This window comes from Bos mutus, chromosome X, assembly GCF_027580195.1.
Source record: "Bos mutus isolate GX-2022 chromosome X, NWIPB_WYAK_1.1, whole genome shotgun sequence".
Classification (NCBI taxonomy): domain Eukaryota; kingdom Metazoa; phylum Chordata; class Mammalia; order Artiodactyla; family Bovidae; genus Bos; species Bos mutus.
The window spans coordinates 31,151,917-31,172,449 of NC_091646.1; the positions used below are offsets into that span (position 1 = coordinate 31,151,917).

The 20,533-nt window shown below is 40.3% G+C and overlaps 1 protein-coding gene across 1 annotated transcript in view; it reads right to left on the minus strand.

The window, feature by feature from the left end:
* Positions 1–3,207: 3,207 nt before the first annotated feature.
* The window catches only part of GABRA3 (gamma-aminobutyric acid type A receptor subunit alpha3), a 240,973-nt gene continuing 223,647 nt past the window's right edge, over positions 3,208–20,533 (minus strand). Inside the window, exons 9-10 of the mRNA XM_005888785.2 lie at positions 18,643–18,854; positions 3,208–5,336 (exon numbers count right to left, since the gene is read on the minus strand). Of these exons, the coding sequence (XP_005888847.1) occupies positions 5,001–5,336; positions 18,643–18,854 (548 nt within the window). The 3' untranslated portion in view covers positions 3,208–5,000. The remainder of the gene's footprint in view (positions 5,337–18,642; positions 18,855–20,533) is intronic.

A 20,533-nucleotide genomic window follows, 5' to 3' on the forward strand; every position in this document is an offset into this window, starting at 1 on the left:
ATCTAAGAGTTCCTGTTCTCCACTAAGCTGAACTTTTGGAGGAAAAAAACGAAGATGGGGTGTTTCACGTTCCCAATCTGTACTCTTGGCATCCCTAGGGGCTCCTTGCCTGGTAGCAGCACCTGCTTAATTTTGTCAAGGTAGGACCCAACTTTTCCCATGCTGGGACTAATGCTGGACCATTAATAGCACTGTGCATCATGATGCAGGACTCCACCACATGCTCAGCCCGAGGATGAGGGTAGCAGTGGTAGTGGTAAGGAGGTCACTGTGAAGAAAGCTGAGCACCGAAGAATTGATGCTTTTGAACTGTGGTGTTGGAGAAGACTCTTGAGAGTCCCTTGGACTGCAAGGAGATCCAACCAGTCCATCCTGAAGGAGATCAGCCCTGGGATTTCTTTGGAAGGAATGATACTAAAGCTGAAACTCCAGTACTTTGGCCACCTCATGCGAAGGGTTGACTCATTGGAAAAGACTCTGATGCTGGGAGGGATTGGGGGCAGGAGGAGAAGGGGCCGACAGAGGATGAGATGGCTGGATGGCATCACTGACTCGATGGATGTGAGTCTGAGTGAACTCCGGGAGTTGGTGATGGACAGGGAGGCCTGGCGTGCTGCAATTCATGGGGTTGCAAGGAGTCGGACACGACTGAGCGACTGATCTGATCTGATCTGATTAGACCCGAGAGTTTGGCCCCTGCATTCCAACGTTTAGTCTCTTAGCTTCCTTGTTTGGTGTTTAATCAAATTCTTTTGAAGCGGCCAATCCATCTAGAGTTGCACAATAGGCAATCAAAGGGTGGTGTTTCTGTTCCTCAGGTGGGCTGGGTGGGGGTGGGGGGAAGGGTGTGCCCAGGATGTGGTGACACTCGGGGGAGAGTGGACCACCAGGGAAGCTGCTAGAAAGGGTACGCTTACGTTGACTTGGCTCTCATCAGAACCCCAGTTTACTAATAGGGAAACTCTCAACTCAGGGGAGGGACTTGCATGATTTCATGTAGCAATTGATATGGAATTGAGCCCTGACTGAAATTCAGGTGTTCATTCGTCTCAATGTTTTTCTCATAATATCAAATTGTTGGAGCTTAGGCAGAAGCAAGGTAGACAAGGCCCAGGCGCTCTGTGATGGAAAAGGCAGGAGGTTTCAGACAGTAGCTTGCATGGTCAACAAGGGCAGGTGCCTTTAGCCTCAGTGCAGCGGACGGTCACATGAATGATGTTTCCAGGGAAAAGGGAGCCTGTGTAATTAGATGCTATTGAGACTGAACAGAGATTCTTGCTGCAATTCTAGACCCCATTGACAGAATTTTCCCCAATGCTTTCTTCCTCTTCCATTTCCCTTCTCATTCATCCCATCTCCTGCTAGATCTCTAGGAAGGAGTCAGACTTCCAGAGGGCCTCCTTCCCAAGCTCAGTGTGAGAAGCCCTTTGAAGGGTATCATAACACAGATGCATCCTGGTGCCCAGTCATGCCTTGCTCTCCTGCCCACCATACTTTAGCATGAGGAACTAAAAGGTCATTACACGAACACCTCAGATTTACAAGTCCATAGGAGCAAACAATTATTCAGTAGGGGGAAAAAGCTATTTTAAGTGATAGTGTACATTTATTAACACTTGGATGCTGCTTTAGAGGGCTGCATATTGCATTTGTTTGCTTCCATCAGTCTCCACTGATCATGGTTTAGTCTCCTTTCCAACATCACCCTGAAGAACCTCCACCCCACCCCACATACCTTTCATCTAGGTTAGCATTTATTTATTCACAAATAAGGTTTTAGTTGCTCAGTCATGTCCAACTCTTGTGACTCCATGGACTGTAGCCCACCAGGCTCTTCTGAAGATTGAGGGCAAGAGGAGAAGCGGGTAACAGTGGATGAAATGGTTGGATGGCATCACTGACTCAATGGACATGGATTTGAGCAAACTCTGGGAGATAGTGTAGGACAGGGAAGCCTGGTGTGCTGCAGTCCATGAGGTTGCAAAGAGTCGGACATGACTGAGAGACTGAACAACAACAATTCAAAAATACGTATTAAGTGCCTACACTTTGTTAGACATTCTTGTAGTAGCCTCTAGAACTGCTAGGGGTATGTCTCTGAAGCTCTTATTACCATAAGATTCTTAAGTTCACAATATTGGTCCCAGTTTGGGGTAAGGTTTCAAACTCTAGGGAACCTCAGCAACAGAATTACTGATGGGAACAGCTTCAGCTTTCCCATAAAACTCAAGGAATAGTTTTCAGAGGAAAACTGGTCCTAGAAGTTTCTCAAGGAAACAACATTTAAATATGGGTAGCAGGCAACTTTGCTAGGGAGCCTGTATCTCATGGTTGTTTGGGGGGTATGATTGAATTGGTCAAGGATTATGAAATTGCTGTAGTATGACGGCATCAATCAGATGACCACATGGCTAGAACATGCACTGAGGGTTAAATTGTTCAAGTCTCTGGTCTTATTTCACCCAAGAAAACCTTTTATATGACTCAAAATGCTCTCCTAAGGAAATTTTCCCCATCCCTTAGAAGCCCAGTGATTTCCTCAAGCACATCTCATAAGATAATTTCCCAGATTTTTCTTAACTCTGTAACAGATAAAGGTCATCATCTATTTCCCAACACATAGACTAACCAATTAGACACTTATTCTCTCTCTGCCTAGTAACTATTACCTGTAGAGAACTATTGCCTAAGGAAAATAATAATCAACGGAAAAGCGGGGGAAAAAGCCTTTTCAATTACAAAGAAAAGGCCTTTCTCTTATTTCCTGGGAGTGGGTGAATTTAGTGGAGGAACCAACACAAGTGTTTCCTTCTCTGTCATACTGGGTAATGAGACCCCTGAGTCAATCAAAGCAGTCTTTTCACATGGGTTCCATTTTGGATTGCTGTAACAGATCTCTTGTTCTTGGGATACCTTTTTCCCAGCATATTTCAATGGTGTTAAGTAAGGGTGGCACGAGAATAGGAGTGAAAGCCCAAAACAGACTACGACTTGTGTTAGTCAAAGAGTGTCCAAAAAAAGTTATTTAGCCTGAGTACAATTCAGAAAGAGTTTAATAAACAGCCACTAAACATTGCACCAAAGCATTTGGAAACACAATTTCTACAGAGAGGTAAAGGTCAGGCTTCCATTCTAAATTCCTTAAGACAATCATGAACAAGACAATCATTAACAGCCCCACCCCCCCACCCCCCATCCCCACATAGCCACGACACTACACTCTTATAGTCATGAATTTACCTACAGACACAGTCTTAGGAATAATGGGACTGGCATGCATTATCCCAGCAATGGCAAGGAAGCAGGAGATGGGGGAAGGATGGGTGAAAAGGCAACCAGCAGCTAATGATAGACCCCTTAGGAACACGGATCAGGGCGTGGGCAGGGAGAATCTCCTTTCGGTGCCCTCTGTGGCATTACTTAGGGGCTCCCAGATACTTTGGACTAGTGGCTGGGGCTGCCATCTTCATCTCATTCTCTTGAACCATGGCGACAAGAAGTGGTCTCCTTGGATAACACAATGTGACTTTCTAAAAATCTTTTTGGTGTCCAACCAAACTGCATTGAGGACCCAGCATGCCTGTTGAGATGGTGCCGATTCTGAGGTCTAGATGGACCTGAATTCTCAGTCCTATCTTCATGTTGGCCTTTGGAAAGGGGTCCATGATAGTTCTCTATTACGGACACTTGTAAGGAGCCTCGGTGAGTCATTCAAACATCTGAAACTGAGTTTGTCTACTTCATACAAAATTTACAATTATAACTGTCCCTTTTATTCATGCTAAGAACAAATGAGATCGAATCCTTTAAATAATATATTATCAAAGTGATAATAAGGTTAATGATTTAATTGACTCAAAAGTAAACTAGACTCCAATTCATCCCTCTTAATATTGGCATCAAGAGAGGACCAGAGGTCCCTGACAAGTAGGAGAAAAGATCTTGGGCTAGGGTCTGGAGTGTGGAGGGTATGGAAAGAAGAACTTGACTTTCACCTGCCAGTAGCCCTCTTTTCCAAGCCAGTCTTCAAGCCTCAACTACCACCAAGCCCAAATTTCTCACTCCATCCAGTATTTGATGAGTTGCCTTGGCTAGGAGATGACTTTCATATCTTTCTAATCTTTAAAAAAAAATAGACATTTGATCTCATTTTGTTGCATATGTCCCTTCTTAGTATAAATTAAAACAAATACTTGATCCTTTTACTAAAGAGTTTATAGGCAGTAATGAGTCCAAGCTAAGCCATGTCCAACTGGCTACAACAGGTTCAAAGGGCTTAAAAGGGCTTTCTGGAGGAGAGATATACCAAAGACGGTACTATTTTCCTGAGGGTCTAGACCTGGCAGGTATTCGTCATCTTGGTGCCAGGCTGACCTAACTGGTTCCATCTGTTTTGGCAATACATGGTAGACAGCAGTAAGCCTCAATCGTCCACACTAACCTCTAAGCCAATAAAGGGGTTTCAGGCCATCTTCAGAGGTTAGCACTGGCTCCTGCCTTTGTTATCAGTACTTATGCCTAGTGGGCCCTGTTGTGGGCAGGAGAGGTGGCAGGCAGGACCACTGGAGACCCAGGCTAGCTCCCTAGTGAGTCAGAATCATCTGATCTGGACAAGTCAACAATCCACCTTAGTCTGGACCTATCCAATAGCCAAGGCTCTCACTGCAGGCTGTAGAGTCTCCTGTTGTTCCTGTAGTGGGCAGAGTGCAGTAAATTACATGCCATGCCCTCAGCTGAGGGAGACTGGCAGATTAAGATAAGCAACTGGATAAATGGCAGTGTTTGGCTCCAATTGGGACATACTCAGCAATGTTAGAGGGACAAGTAATTTTTTCTGTTATTGTTTCTTCACTGAGATTACTAAATATTAACTGAGAGTCATGGCGTGGTAAGAGGGTTATAAAAGAAGAATCCTGAAACACATGAAGGGGAGCCCTGGGGTTTGGGTGCCTGGATGCTTCCTAGGGTATATAGTGCTCTGGTTGCAGCGCCACCACTATCTACTGTTTGCGGATCATGCCCTTGATAGCTGACTCCCGGTTGACATATGTAGCCCAATAGACCAGATTGAAAATGGCAAAGAGCACAGGAAAGATGATGCGGGAAATCTTGTCAACCTTGCTGACACTGTTGTAGGTCTTGGTCTCAGTCGGGATATCCTGCACACAGGTGGTCTTGGGTGAAGCAATGATTGTCGGGGTGGAGGAGGTGCTTGGAGCAGCGCCCTTGGAGATGGCAGAGAATTCAGTGTCCTTGGCCAGGTTGATGGGATAGGTGGTTCCCACGATGTTGAAAGTGGTGCTGGTTTTCTTGGTCGGGACTGCTGGTGTTTTCTTCTAAGGGCCAGAAAAAGTAGGGGAGAATGGGGGGACAAAAGGAAAGCTAATTAATTCACTATATAGAACACCTTCAAAGGCTGTGGGGAGGAGGAGACATGAGGGAAGTTAGGAAAGAGGGGCCATGAAGCCAATAGCACTGAGTAGCCAGCTTTGTACAAAGGAATAAATTGAAGATGACTTTGAAAACAAAATCTGCATCATCCTGGTTTACTAGCTATTGTGCCTTTGGCCAAGTGACTTCTCCCCTTAGAGCTTTAGTTTCTTCATCTGTAAAATGAGGATCAAAATATTTGGCAGGGTTGTTGAGAGGATCAAAGAATGGTGGTAGAAATAACTGGAAAACTGAAATCTTGGTCATGTGTAGGATCCTATGCAATCATGTGACTTGATCCTCACAGTAACCATACGACCTAAGTGTGTGAGATTACTCCCATTTGACAGATGAGAAAACTTAGCTTCAGACTGAGTGGCAGAGCCCACACTAGCCATCTGGGCTCCCAACTTTTAACCAGGGCTGCACTGTACTGTTCTATAGGTATGAGACACTGTTTGGTTACCCGAGACATAACTCCAAAAGGCTTCAACCATCAAGTGGCACATCTCCTGTGAGGAAGAGAGCTTGGTGAGTCTGAAAGTCATTTTGTCTTAAAGACATACATTCTACAGCATGTTAACATGCATCATTATAACCCTTCATGCAGGCAGGAGCTACAGCCTCTCTAGTTCAGTTCATCTCAGTCACTCAGTTGTGTCTGACTCTGCGACAGCCTCTCTAGGGAACTTCCGTCTGCTTCCCTCTGACAGCACAGGCAGGGATCCTGGGGGCTTGCTATGACTCTGATCTTTGCTTTTCCAGATTATAAAAAAAAAAAAACCTCAATGATAAATAAGCATACACAAATGTGTCCATTTGTTCTCACATATATGACTTATATATACATGGACCTTCCATGTAGAAAAGAGAAAAGGTGACAAAGCTCAGGCCTGGGTCAGAAGAGAGAGGCTGAGGAACAGGAGAGGCCAAAGGCAGTGGCTGAGGACATAGTCTGAGTGCTGAGCTCACTGCCTCATTTCCCACTCTGGCCTTTTCTTCCTTTTATCCCTCTTTGTTTTAAGGGAAAAGTGGGGACAGATGAGCTTTGAAAATACCCAAGAGTATTTGATGGAAAGTGATGACCAATGTGTTGCCCTGATTTCACATACCTCGAATTTTTCTTTCTCAACGTGACTTTGCTTCCCAGCATCTGTTTTACTTCTTTGCACGTGTTTCCTTCCTGGATTTCTCTACTCCCGCCCTCTCCTACTGACCCCCTTTCTCCTAATCTATTTCCTTTATTCTTTACTTCTGAGTCCCCCCCATTTTCTGACTTATTTTTCTTTAGGCCACACTGCCATTGATCTTCCTGGTCCTAATAATAACTTTTGCCCAACAGCTACTGAGTATCTACTGGGCCAAGAACTACGCTAGATGTTTCAGGATAGGTGGGAAGGTTAAAAGTTGTCCGTTTCACTCCTTGTTTTGTAGGAATTTGCAGTCCAGTGATGGGGGGGGTGGTGTAGGGGGAGAGCCCTGTGAACACACCATTGCCATATAATGTGATCAGAATTCTAAGAGATATGAATAAAAGGGTGATGGAAATTCAGTAGAGGGAGGGGCAAAGTACCTTCAGGTGCTGGAAAAGGTGGCTCAGAGAAGGCAATGAGGATGGCGAGCTGGGTCATGAAAGATGAGCAGGAGCTCACCAGATGAAGATGTAGCCAAGGCAATGCACAGGTCAAGGGCACTGCTACTTTGGGGAATGACAAGGAGTCTGCTGTAGGTAGATGAGAGTGTACATAATAAAGGCCTGTCTGTGCTGGCTTCAGGGTTTTCATCAGGGAGGGTAAGAGGGACAAAGAAGTGGGTGCTGGTTTAAGTAAATGAACAGTCTGACTAATAGGACACTTAAAAAGCAAAACCATTCTCTCTTTGAGGATTGTAGTTACATTGCTACAAGTGGAAGGGGGACAGAACTCTAAGGGAGTCTAACAACCTTGTAAATGCTTTAAATACTACATGGGACTCACTTATAATTAGCAAATTCATTGTGTGAATAGAGGCCTGCTGCTAAATGCCTCTGCTATTAAATAAAGGAGCACTTTGCTTGTTTGCCTACTTACTTATTCATTTGCTTACTAATCTCTTTTTTTCTCATGGTTAGACAAAAAATAAAATAAAATAAAAGAAAGAAAAAAACCCACTACCCTGACTTTGCTAGAAGCTTTCACACTCACATATATTATTTCATTTAGTCATCTTATAAGCTGGTTATGACCAAGTCTTTGAAATAATCATTCTGAACAGCAAACACTTTCTTTAGCTCTGTAGGCACTTTGTGTTCTATACGTAGAGAAGCAGCAGTTGATTTAATCACAGATTTTTTAAGTAATAAAAGAAAATTACCTTTTAATTTCCCTCGCCCTTTCCATCATGGAACTTTTTAATCAGCCACTATAATTTTTACCTAAATTGTCAAAGAAGGGAAATCAAAGCAAAAGTTGTAGTGCTGAGAAGACAGAAACAGGAAGCAGAGATTAATGGTTAACAATTCACATTTCTGCATCTAGTTTTCTAATACTTCTCTACACCCTGGAATTTGATAGACACAAACTAGAGTCACTTAACTCTGACCAAGCTATGATTCTGTGCCTACCTCTCGAGCCAATGCTGGGCTCTTAGCTGCATTATAGATGTTTACAGAATGAAACCTGACCCCCCAGCTGAAGATTCTTCATGTGATTTCTAATTTATTCCTGCTGAGTCTTGACCTCTCCTATCAGTTCAGTTCAGTTGCTCAGTTGTGTCTGATTCTCTGCAACCTCATGGACTGCAGCACGTCAGGCTTCCCTGTCCATCACCAAATCCTGGAGCTTGCTGAAACTCATGTCCATCGAGTCGGTGATGCCATCCAACCATCTATTCCTATATCATCCCCTCTCCTCCTGCCTTCAATCTTTCCCAGCACCAGGGTCTTTTCCAACAAGTCAGTTCTTCGAATCAGGTGACCAAAGTATTGGAGCTTCAGCTTCAGCATCAGTCCTCCCCAAGAATATTCAGGACTGATATCCTTTAGGATTGACTGGTTGGATCTCCTCGCAGTCCAAGGGACTTTCAAGAGTCTTCTCCAACTTTTGAGAAGTATGACCTCTCCTATCTAGTATGACTTCTCCTATACAGACAAAGATATATAGAATATCTCTATAGTTCATCCTGGAGTAATTCCCATACCACCAAACTGAAACTCACTCTTCCAAATTCCTCCAAGCATTTTGACCTCAGGGAAGGACATTTTTCCTTCTAGAAAGCTACCTCATGTGGACTGGGGATGAGGTAGTGAAAACTTTTATGGACTAATGCATGTCCAACAACTTTAGAGTTTTTCTCAGATGACGTTCATGTTAATTGTTTTCAGAAGTGCTAATTAGAGGGTTAGCTGAAGCCGTGAATGTACTTGAGACCTCCAGGACCTCAAAGTATATGCAGATAAAGTCCTATGACTGTGTTAACCTAACATCCATCCAACTTTCCTGAACCCCAGTTTTCAGAAGTGGGTAAAGTAATGGAGTGTATGCTATGTTAGATTCAAAGACAAATCAGACAAAGACCCAATTTTTACACCCAAACAACCCAATTTTTAAAATGGGTTTTAAAACAGACATTTTTCAAAGGAAGATATAGAAATGGCCAATAAAGATGTGAAAAGATGCTTAATATTATGCTTAATATCATAATAGAAATGAAAGTCAAAATGAGATACCACCTCATACCCATTAGGGTGCCTACTATTAAAAATAAGAACAATAACAGTAACAATAAAAAAAGGAAATAACAAGTGTAGACAAGGATATGGAGAAATTTGACCCCTTATGTGCTGTCGGGAATGTAAAATGGTGCAGCTGCTATGAAAAATGGTACATCAGATCCTCAAAAAATTAAAATATGACCCAGAAATTCTACTTTGGAGTATATTGCCCACCTCAAATGAAAGCAAGGTCTTAAAGAGATATGAGTACACCCATGTTCATAGCAGCATAATTCTCACTAGCCAAAAGATGACAGCAACCCAAGTATGCATAGAGAGAAGAATGGATGAATAAAATGTGGTCTATCCATATAATGGGATATTATTCAGCCTTAAAGGAAATTCTGATGCATGCTATAGCATGAATGAACCTTGAGGATGTTATGCTAAATAAAATAAGCCAGTCACAAAGACAAATATGATTCCAGTTGTATTCAGTACTTAGAGAAGTCAGATTGCTAGAGACAGAAAGTAGAAGGGAGGTTGCCAGGGGGAGAGTGGAGAGGAGGATTGGAATTTCTGGTGTCATGGGGATAGAGTTTCAGTTTTGCAGGATGAAAAAGTTCTGAAAGTTGCTTGTACAATACTGTGAACATACTTATTAAAAACAGTTAAGATGATAAATTTTAGGCTGTCTAATGAAGATTAATTAAAATAAGAGAGAACTAAAATATAAGGGAGAACACGAAAAAAACACAGAAAGGCACAAATGCTGAGTCAAGTGAATTCAAAAGAGGAAGGGAACATGCTGGATTAGGAAGAGGTCAGTAAGCCAATAGAATGGGGAGAAAATGCAGGTGCAAGAGAGGGTAGGGGATATCCAGACCATATGTGGGGATGGACCTGGGGCCAGTGGATGAGAAAGGAAAGAGCGGATGAGACTCAAATATTATCTGCTGCTGCTGCTGCTAAGTCGCTTCAGTCGTGTTCAACTCTGTGCGACCCCTGAGACGGCAGCCCACCAGGCTCCCCCGTTCCTGGGATTCTCCACGCAAGAACACTGGAGTGGGTTGCCATTGCCTTCTCCAATGCATGAAAGTGAAAAGTGGAAGTAAAGTCGCTCAGTCATGTCCGACTCTGTGTTTATCTGTTGGTGGGTAGACCTGTGTCCATGCCCAGTTATTTGCTTGGTATGAGGTGTCCTAGAACTGGCACCTATAGACTGTTGGGCCAGGGCGGGGCTGGGTCCTGAGGTTAATAAGTTAGAGGGAGGATTCCAAAATGGAGTTTGCCAGCACCAGTGTCTACATGGTAGAATGAATTCTCCAGAATGGCTGCCACCAGTGTCTATGTCCCCAGGGGGAGCTGCAGTTGCCCCTGGTTTCTCCAGGAGACTCTCCAAGATCAGCAGGTGGGTCTGACCCAGCCTCCTATTACTGCTTTTGCCCTGAATCCCAGAGCATGTGAGTGAAGTCTCTATTTTCCCCCAGCTCTCTGGGACTCTCAATTGTATGCATTACTGGTCTTCAAAGCCAAATGCTCTGGGGGTTCATTTTCCTGGCATATGACCCACAGGTTATGGAGCCCACCTTGGGGCTCAGACCCCTCACTCCTAGGAGAGAACCTCTGTAATGGTAATATTCCTCTCGTTTGTGGATTGCCCACCCAAGGTATAAGACTTGCCTATATCACAACTCCACCTGTCTTGTTTGGTTCCTTCTTCATATCTTTAGTTGTAGAAGGTCTTTTCTGGTAAATTTTGATCTTTTCCATGGATGGTTGTTCTGCAAATAGTTGTGATTTTGGTGTGCTTTTGAGAGGAGGTGAGCGCTGGGTCTTTCTTCTCTGCCATCTTGACTGATCCCGTTTGTTTCTGTTTCAATCAACTCACCACTGATAGAGTATGTGTGTTGTCAGGGCATTTATATCTACTGTAGAAAAGGGTGAGAAGGCTACCACTTTATGAATACAAATTAACCCAGAGTGAATATCATTCACCCCAGAGAGAACATACCAAGTGGTGACTTGATTTATGGCTGTTTTTACAGGAATGCTAGAAATTTTAAAAAGCCATTAATGATAAAAAACTAAACTTTTCTAAATTATGGATGGAAGTTGAGTATTTTCTAATGTAAAATAAAATGTTATTCTAGAGCATTCAAATTTCTTATTTGAAAATAAGAAAAAAGCATAAGAATTACTGTGTTTCCAAAATTTAGGTAAGAATTTATATTTTAAAAGAACTTCTAAGAATAATAATTGTCTTTTTTAAAATATAGTTTTATTTCTTCATTTTAATTTGCTCTTTTAATTTTCAAAAAATATAATCTAGGTAATAATGCACATAGTTAAAAAGAAATAAATGTAAAACTTATAATGCCTGTAACCCAACCTTGTCCTACAACATAATTATTTTTAACTTTCTATCTTTATTTTAATTTTCTAAACTTTCTAATATTTATATATTTCTAAGTAATATGCTTATACTGCTATCAGTGTTATACATAACCATTCATATTTTCATGCTGATTTATCTCACTTATGCAACCCTTCCTCCATCTTCCATACGATTATAGCAATCTTTCTAGTGCAATCAATAATCAATGGTAACATCATTATAAAGGACTGGATAAATACCTCTAGCCTCTTGCTACAAATTGCACTGGGTTCTTCTCCAGGTTTGCTTGCTACATAGCTTTCATCTTAGGAATTCCCTTCATCTATCTCTTCTGTAGGATACCCTCTTCTCTGGTCCAGTGTCTTTATCTTTTTCGTTCTACTTTCGTTTTAATAGAACATATTCTCCTGTATTCTCCTAAGGTGGAATCCATGAGAAGTGACATTTCTGAGTTCTAGCAGGTCTGAAAATAACTACCTTTCCATGTAAGTGATACTTTGGCTAGGCACAGGATTCAAGGTTGAAAATCATTTGTCCTTCAGATCTAGATTTACAGCTCCACTGTCTTCCAGCATCCAATGGAAGTCTGATGCCATTCTGCTAATCATTTCTTTGTAAATAACACTTATTGCCTTTCTAGAATCTCTTTAGTCTACCATTTATCCCTGGTTTTCTAAAATCTCAAGATGACGTGACTTTATGTGGGCCTATGAGAACACTTTCAATCTGGAGGCTTATATCTTTCCTTTTGTAAACATGTCTTATATTAGTTCTTTGCTAATTTCCTTTGTTCCAATTTCTCTGTTCACTCATTCTGCAGGTTCTGAGTTGGATGAATTTCCTGGATTCATCCCTAAGTCCCTTAACCTCTTCTTTTCATTTGTCAATTATTTCCTTTTTACCTTACTTGTAGAAAGATTTTTTTTTTTCAGTTTATTTTCCCATGTCTATTGTAACTTTCATTTTGGCAGTTATTTTTTCAAATGCATCATATTTTGTTTCAAATAAAGCAACATATGTATATATGTATATTTTCTTCAGAAAAACACAAAATGTTAAACTCTACAAAAGTGCATGTGTCTTCAGCAGACCATGTTTGTCTGATCAATAAGAATTTTGTTTTCAACATTAACTCTCTGAAGACAATGGACTGACATCACTGCTACAACATAGGTTGCTACTGAGCTTCTGATCTTTAGTCACATCTTGATTTTCGTTAACAAATGCATAAATACTGCCTGGCAGAAATGCTGCAATGTCTTGAGAAAAAGTGCTAACAGATCAAGCAAAGCCAGGAAAGTTATGAAACAAGCTAGAGCTGATTATTGGGGTTTCCCTGGTGTTTCAGATGGTAAAGAATCTGCCTGCAATGCAGGAGACCCAGGCTTGATCCCTGGGTTGGGAAGATCCCCTGGAGAAGGAAATGGTAATCCACTCCAGCATCCTTGCCTGGGAAATCCCATGGACAGAGGAGCCTGATGGGCTACAGTCCATGGGTTGCAAAGAGTCAGACACGACTGAGTGACTAACAATTTCACTTTTTTTCACAAATTATTGAGAGGATCACACAACCAAATAGGGTTTGTATATTCAGACTGACCCTCTTGTGGCAGGGATTTGGGTCAGCACCTCGAGCAGGGAACTGAAACTGAGTGAAAACTGCTTTTTTTCCTCTCCTAGCTCAGGCCACCAACCCCACAGCTGGGACAGAGAGAACCGCAGCATCTGTGGAAACCTCTATTTCTTGTTACATTGTGAAACCCTGGAGACATTTCCCCAGAAAGGCTTGGCCTCTGAGTTGTTTGCAGAGTACTGCCTTCACTGGGGTCTTTGTCCCCAAAGCAGCCTCTTGGTTTTTGGCACAGCCTTTGTTTTGGGGTTGGAACCCCTTGTGTGGCTTGTCTTCTGTGTTCATGGAGGTTGTTGCCCTTCCTTATTGGATCGGCTTCATTACCACTTGGTGGTTATTTTTCATTTCAGAAGCTCTTCCTTATTCTCTGATTTCCTTTTATATTAGCATCCTCCTTATTTTATGTATATGCTATATTTATAAATATAAGATAAGATTTACTTTTGTTTTTCTTAGGTTCTCTTTAATTCCCTAAATTATTTCTGTTCCTGCCAAGATGAGTTTTTTTTGAATCTTTACTTTTCTCTATTACAAATTTCACTTTGATAATGCTTCATATCATAGTATTATTTGGCAACATAAAAGATGTCTGTATGTTTAGTGTGCCTGAGCTGGGCTTGTTGACTGGTAAACTATGCTATCTGGAGGGAGGTCATTTTATGGGATACCCCAGAATGTCACTGTATTAAGGTCTTTTCTATGGAGACATTCAGCTTCTTTAGAAAAGAAACGTCTGCTCGTCTTTAGGAAACTATACATCTGGCTGTTGACATATTAAATGCTGGCAGGCTCTGGGGTCTTGACTACTCTGTACACAGGCCTTTATTCAGTCCCCTTAATTGCACCCCCATGATTTATTGTCTGTTGTATGAAGCACCTTGAATGCTGAGTTTCTCCAGGGTTATAGCTCTCTCCAACTTGATAAATCAGTTCTTATTCGTCTTTCCACATTCATTTTTCTTAAAAAAATGCATTACAATCTCTTGTCTGACTGAAAGTCCTCTTCAGTGCTCCTGGTACTTGTGGGTTTATACCTGTTTTATTTCTTTACCCTCATTTTAGTGGGATTTTTAAAGGAAGTGGTGATAAAATGTGTAGCTGTTCCTCAGAAGCCCACAGTTCATTGAGTGCTATTATAAGGTAGTCATTTGTCTTCATTTGAAAATGAGGTATTTGTTCCTACCTATCCCTTCTTTTCCTTTCCTTTATCTTTCCCCTCACATTCTGTCTAATCCTTGACCATAGTACAGATCAGAAATAGACTTTTGGATAATTTATATTAGTTTTAAACAGTTTTGTGCTCCCCTATTCTAGTTTTATGAGGCAAATAAGGCTTAATATGTCTCTCTAAAGGAAGCAAATAAGTTATAGTTAAATTGCACTGTTTTTTACTTTTAATGCACTTCGTTTTTTTCTGTGGGTCAGCGGTTCTGTTAGTTCCTTCATATTGTAGCAGCGTGCACAAAACATAGTACCCGCATATTAGAAATCCATTTTTATACATTTCATAGTTTTTTTCAACTCTCATCAACATCCTTTCAATAACTTAAATTGATTGACAGAACTAAGGAGGAATACTAAGATCACCATCTCTGCAGAAGACTTTTAGATGATTCTTTTTGTTCTTTTTTTTTTTTTTTTTCATTTTCAGCACTCCTTGGAATTGGAGAAACGGTTATCATTTTTGACAGCTACACTGTTCAAGTGCTCTTTCTACCCTCAAGCCACCACTGCATCTCTTTCCAATCACAAAAAACAAGTCTACCACATATTTCATAAGGTATTTATGACTGCCTTTTAGATATCTGAAATTAGCAATCATCATTGCCTTAATGCATCTGTCCTTTCTCCATTGTAGTAGCCAAACTGGAACAGCATATTTTAAACATGGTACAACCTGTACAGAATAAAAGGGGTTTATCATCTCATTTGTTCTAGGTAACTCCTAACTCAGACTCAAATCAAATTTGGCTTTTCAAGAGTTACACCACATGGATGGCCTACATTAAATGTGTTCTTTCCCTATATCATAGCATCTTATTTATAACATGCAAATCTTTGTTAACCTTTTTTATCCGTGAACTTTTTTGGAATATATGTGTAAAAATCTGTTGTATTTAGAAATGTTAACCTTTTGGTTTCAGTCTATTCTTTCAAACTTCAGAAATTCTCTTGGACTCTACTTCAAAAGATACTCTTTTTTATTAATGCCAGCTTACAAATTTGAATCTCCTATATTATGTATCTTTATTTAAGTCACAGATGACAGAATTTAAGAGGGCTTCCCTGGTAGCTCAGATGGTAAAGAATCTGTGGAGGGTCAAAGATAAAGCCTTGTGGCTTATTAGAGCAATATCCATTCAGGTTGATGTCCATCCATCAATCAGATTATATTTGACTTCAATTGGTCAACCAATTACATCAGCATAATTGTAATATTTTTTCAACTGCTATTTCTTCTTCATGAAGACATAATTTTAAAAAGTTAGATGTCTTGATAAAGTCTGTATATTTCCTGTTTTACCAGTCTAGTAAACTTTCCATGAATTTTCTTAAGGTTAGTTTGGCACTATTTCTTCTTAGTTAAATCAGGCTATATGTCAGTAGTTAGTGCAAACTGCTCTTAAAACATTTGTTTAATAAGGGTCTTTCAGTTTAATATGTCAGAATAAGGACATCTTTGCTTCCTTTTCTTCTCTGGAACCAACCAAAATAAGGAAAATGATATATGAAACCAAAACTCCATCTTTGATGAAAATTGGAAGTATTTTTAACCCTCACCCCAAAACGTAAGGGCTCCCAAATGCAGTAAAAATTGGATCAGGGTGAAGAAGACATTGAGGATGCCTAATATTCTAGATTTCAGGCCAAGAACAGAGTCCTAAAATGTGGATGGCAGGACCTGAGTGAAAAACAAATGACCTCTGTTTTGAAACAAATGGTTTTCAGGCTGGTAGTGAGAACATCCTGGAATACTGTTTGATTACCACATAGTAGTGAGGAGGTAGAGACTGGAAACATTAAAGGGTACAATATTACACATATGTACACAAGCACGCACACACTACACCATACATAGAGGCCTTTCTTGTGGATTATTTATAAGAATTTATATAGATAACGGATGATGGTCAAACTATTAACTTTAAACTACTTATTCTCAACCACTCACAACTATCCTATTCATTGTCTCAGTCCCTCCCCAAAATGATACTTTCACACATAGCAGTGTTAGTAAAGAAGTCTTCTAATACAACTTCAAGTAACAGTTGAAAAATATGTTACTGATGCAAAATACGTTACAATGAGGGGAAAGAACCAATAAAGAACTGCATAACAACACACAAAACAAACAGAATACATTAAAAGCTAAGTCAGCAGAAATCGTAAAATTAATATAAGGAAAAATACTATTACTATAGAAATGAAGGAGGACACGGTGAAAATGTTCAGAGACACAGAAGACAGGCTTGAGAAAAATAAAATGGATAAGAACAGTTGGAAATTACCAGAGAATAATGGTAAATAAGGATTATAAAGTTATATTATATGTATAATCTGTGCTTTTAGGAAGGTAACAGAGCAAAGATGTGTTTCAGGAAAGCTTTCCTGAAACAAGGACAGTTGTGAATCTATAGAGTTAAGGGCAACATGCTGTCCTAGGAAAAATTCATACAGATAGATCAAGATCTATCCTTGTAAATAAAAGACACATGCATATGGGTTTCTAAGCCATAAAATCATCTCCTCATTATGTGAAAGCTTCTCAGGGTGGTTTTAAATTTCCTCATAACAATATTCAGTTCTAGAACCGAAAATAGCAACCAATGTCTATGTGGATGTTAGAGAAAGAGAATGCAACCCACAAATTGTACAACAGCCCAAATATAATTCAAGTATAAACAAAACTGACAGATAATTTTATACATGTAAGATTGTCAGTAATGTTAGGCATTACTGACATAAGATAGTAGGAAATATGGTTCCCACGAACACTTCCTAAAGAAACTTCCAGAGGATAGCCTTGAGGTAACTAAGCGATGAACATAAAAATGGATAAGAGGACTATTTTGAGAAGAGAATCTTTTTAAATATAGAACTGTGAGTAGTAAAATACAGAAATTATGACTGCATAAAAGCATGTAAATACTATAAAACTTGACAATGTGGAAACAGTTGTATAACAAAAGTTGAGCAATGACAGGAACTGGTAGAAAGCAAAGGTGAGAAGCAGGATAAGTATAATAATTTCCTTATATCTTGCAGTGGGTGAGGGATCAACAGACCTGGTTTATAACTGATGAATCAAGCATTAGATGGGTAAATATATTTTAAGGATACAAATGTTAACAACTAGACTAAGAATAATAATAAAACCAACCAAGAAATTCCTATGGTAGAGTAGATGGAGGAAGAAGAAATATACTTATTTCTTCATGATTTATAGCAAAGAGTTAATACATTTTATCTAAATAAATAGTTAAGATCTATTCTAAAAATTTTCCAACTCACCAGTCTATATTCTATGGATTCTATTCCTCCAGTTTGAAAAATCTTCATTATGTTTTCTCTTCTCCATGATTCTGGGGCCACATCTGCCCATTCTTTTTAGCATCGTGGGTTAGTCTTCATCTACAGCTAGAGATCTCAACTCTTTTAAAGCAGTCAAGGATACCAAACCTGATTTTACTGTATTTATGTTTTTCTATTCCTACCAACTCCAGGTGGTTTACTGGGATTTTTTTCTTTCTTCTCATCCATTAATCCAATTAACATTTATTCAGCTTTTACTATGAGTCAGATGCTGTACACAGATGCTAACTAGTTAGACAAATGCAGGCAAGTCCCTGCCCTCAAGAAGTTCAGTCTAGTGAGGAAGCAGACAAATAGCTCTAATGCAAATAAATGCTTTTCATATCATGAGCAACCTTACCCACCCCCAGAAAAAAGCTGAAGCTATCTCATGATTCTGGAAAGCTTCTATGGAGAAAAATAGCATTTCATCTGGTTCTTAAAGACTGAGCAGGTCTTTATCAGGCAGGAAAATAAGAAAAGAACATTCCAGGTAGAGAGTAAAAATTAGCAAAGACACAGAAGGAATGATGATCATTTTTGTTTGATGGTAATGGGAACATATTGCCAAAATGAGGGGCAAAAGTGGCCCTAGAGACTGTTCTCTGGGTGGAAGATAAAGACCACTCTTCTGGGTGACTTTGTAAGTACAACATATTCCCCTTGGGTTCAGCAGTATCACACTTAGGTTTGATCCCTCACCACAAGGCATCAGCCCTCCATGATACCAACCCTCTTTTCTTTGCCCCCAGCAAACACTCCACACTGCCAAGAAGCATTCCAGTTGAGAATTGGATTGATGACCCCAGTGAATAGCACACAGCCCTGGCCAGTTCCCACAGGCTGCAGGCTGCCCACTCCTGGTTCCAATACAGTTCTCTCAGGGAATGCTTCCCAGCCCCCACCTTTCCTGTATCTTACCTTCATCTCCAGGGCCTCTGGCACCTTCTTGCCTTCCCAAGCCCAACTCCGCTTTGTGAAGTAGTTCACGGTCGCAAACTCAATCAGCGCAGAAAATACAAAGGCATAACACACGGCTATGAACCAATCCATGGCCGTCGCATATGCCACTTTAGGTAAGGAGTTTCTGGCACTGATACTCAAGGTGGTCATGGTGAGAACAGTGGTGACACCTAGGGAGAGAGAAAATAAGAACTAGTTGCCACTAAAAGACATTGAGTGTACCTGATGATATCACCATCTTCCTCCTTGAAAGGAGGAGCTAAACCCACCCAAAATGCCCTCTTTAAAAAAAAAAAAAAAAAACCAGATAATGTCAAAATGGAATGGTTCTACGTAGTAACCACCCCATCCCAATTATCACAGGAATAGGAATCTCCAGTATAGCATTTAAGAGTTGCCCTTTAACCTCAGCTTAAACATTTCCATTGAAGACTAGGTTGTAGGTAACCTATTTCAGTGTAATAGAGCTTTCTAATTAGAAAAGTCTACCTTATGCTGAAACCTGCCTTCCTCTAACTCCTAATCCACTGACTGATCTCAGAGGTTCTGTCTGGAGACGTAAGAAAAGAAACCCTGATTTTTTCTTTCTGGGACAGGACTTCAGAAAGTTGGAGAGAGTGGCCGTGGTTCCTTGTGAGTCTGTTCATCTCTAGAACATGACAAGCTCCTTCTTTTGTTTCTCCTCCTTCTCCATTCTGGTAAGATGCCTTCTCAACAGACCAGAACTTAGGCTAAGACTCAGGACATGGTCTGATATTAGCTGGAGATTCATTTAATTTGTTGTGGACACTATTCCCCTGATAACACAACAAACTATTGTAGAAAAACTGTCCTTTAGCTACATCACAGTCTAGGTCCTATTGAATTCATGAGCAACCAAAACTATTCTCACATCTATTTCTTATGAGTTTTTGCCAAACCAGAGCTTGGTTTTAAATCAGTTGATTCTTTTTCTTGGTGGTATTTATTAACCTAAATTTAAGACTTTCTTTTACTCATTTTTAAATTATATTAAAAAAATTTTTGTAATCTGTCATAGTTTAGATATGCACATGAACTATATAGTGTTGTGGTTAACATATTAACATATTGTTAACCACTTCATGGCAAATAGATGGGGAAACAGTGGAAACAGTGGCTGACTATTTTTGGGGATCTCCAAAATCAGTGCAGATGGTGACTGCAGCCATGAAATTAAAAGACGCTTACTCCTTGGAAGGAAAGTTATGACCAACCTAGACAGCATATTTAAAAGCAGAGACATTACTTTGCCAACAAAGGTCCATCTAGTCAAGGCTATGGTTTTTCCAGTAGTCATGTGTGGATGTGAGAGTTGGACTATAAGGAAAGCTGAGTGCCAAAGAATTGATGCTTTTGAACTGTGGTGTTGCAGAAGATTCTTGAGAGTCCCTTGGACTGCAAGAAGATCCAACAAGTCCATCCTAAAGATCAGTCCTGGGTGTTCATTGGAAGGACTAATACTGAAGCTGAAACTCCAATACTTTGGCCACCTGATGTGAAGAACTGACTCATTTGAAAAAACCCTGATGCTGGGAAAGATTGAGGGCAGGAGAAGGGGACGACAGAGGGTGAGATGGTTGGATGGCATTACCAACTCAATGGACATGAGTGTGGGTAGGCTCCAGGAGTTGGTGATGGATAGGGAAGCCTGGTGTGCTTCAGTTCATGGGATCACAAAAAGTCAGACACGATTGAGTGACTGAACTGAACTGAATTATTGTCACATTTTAACAATAATATTATAATACTAATTTTGTCATTGTTAGTAAGAGTTCCAGTCTTAAATGTTATTGTTTTTTAGTTGTGAAGTTGTGTCTGACTCTTTTGC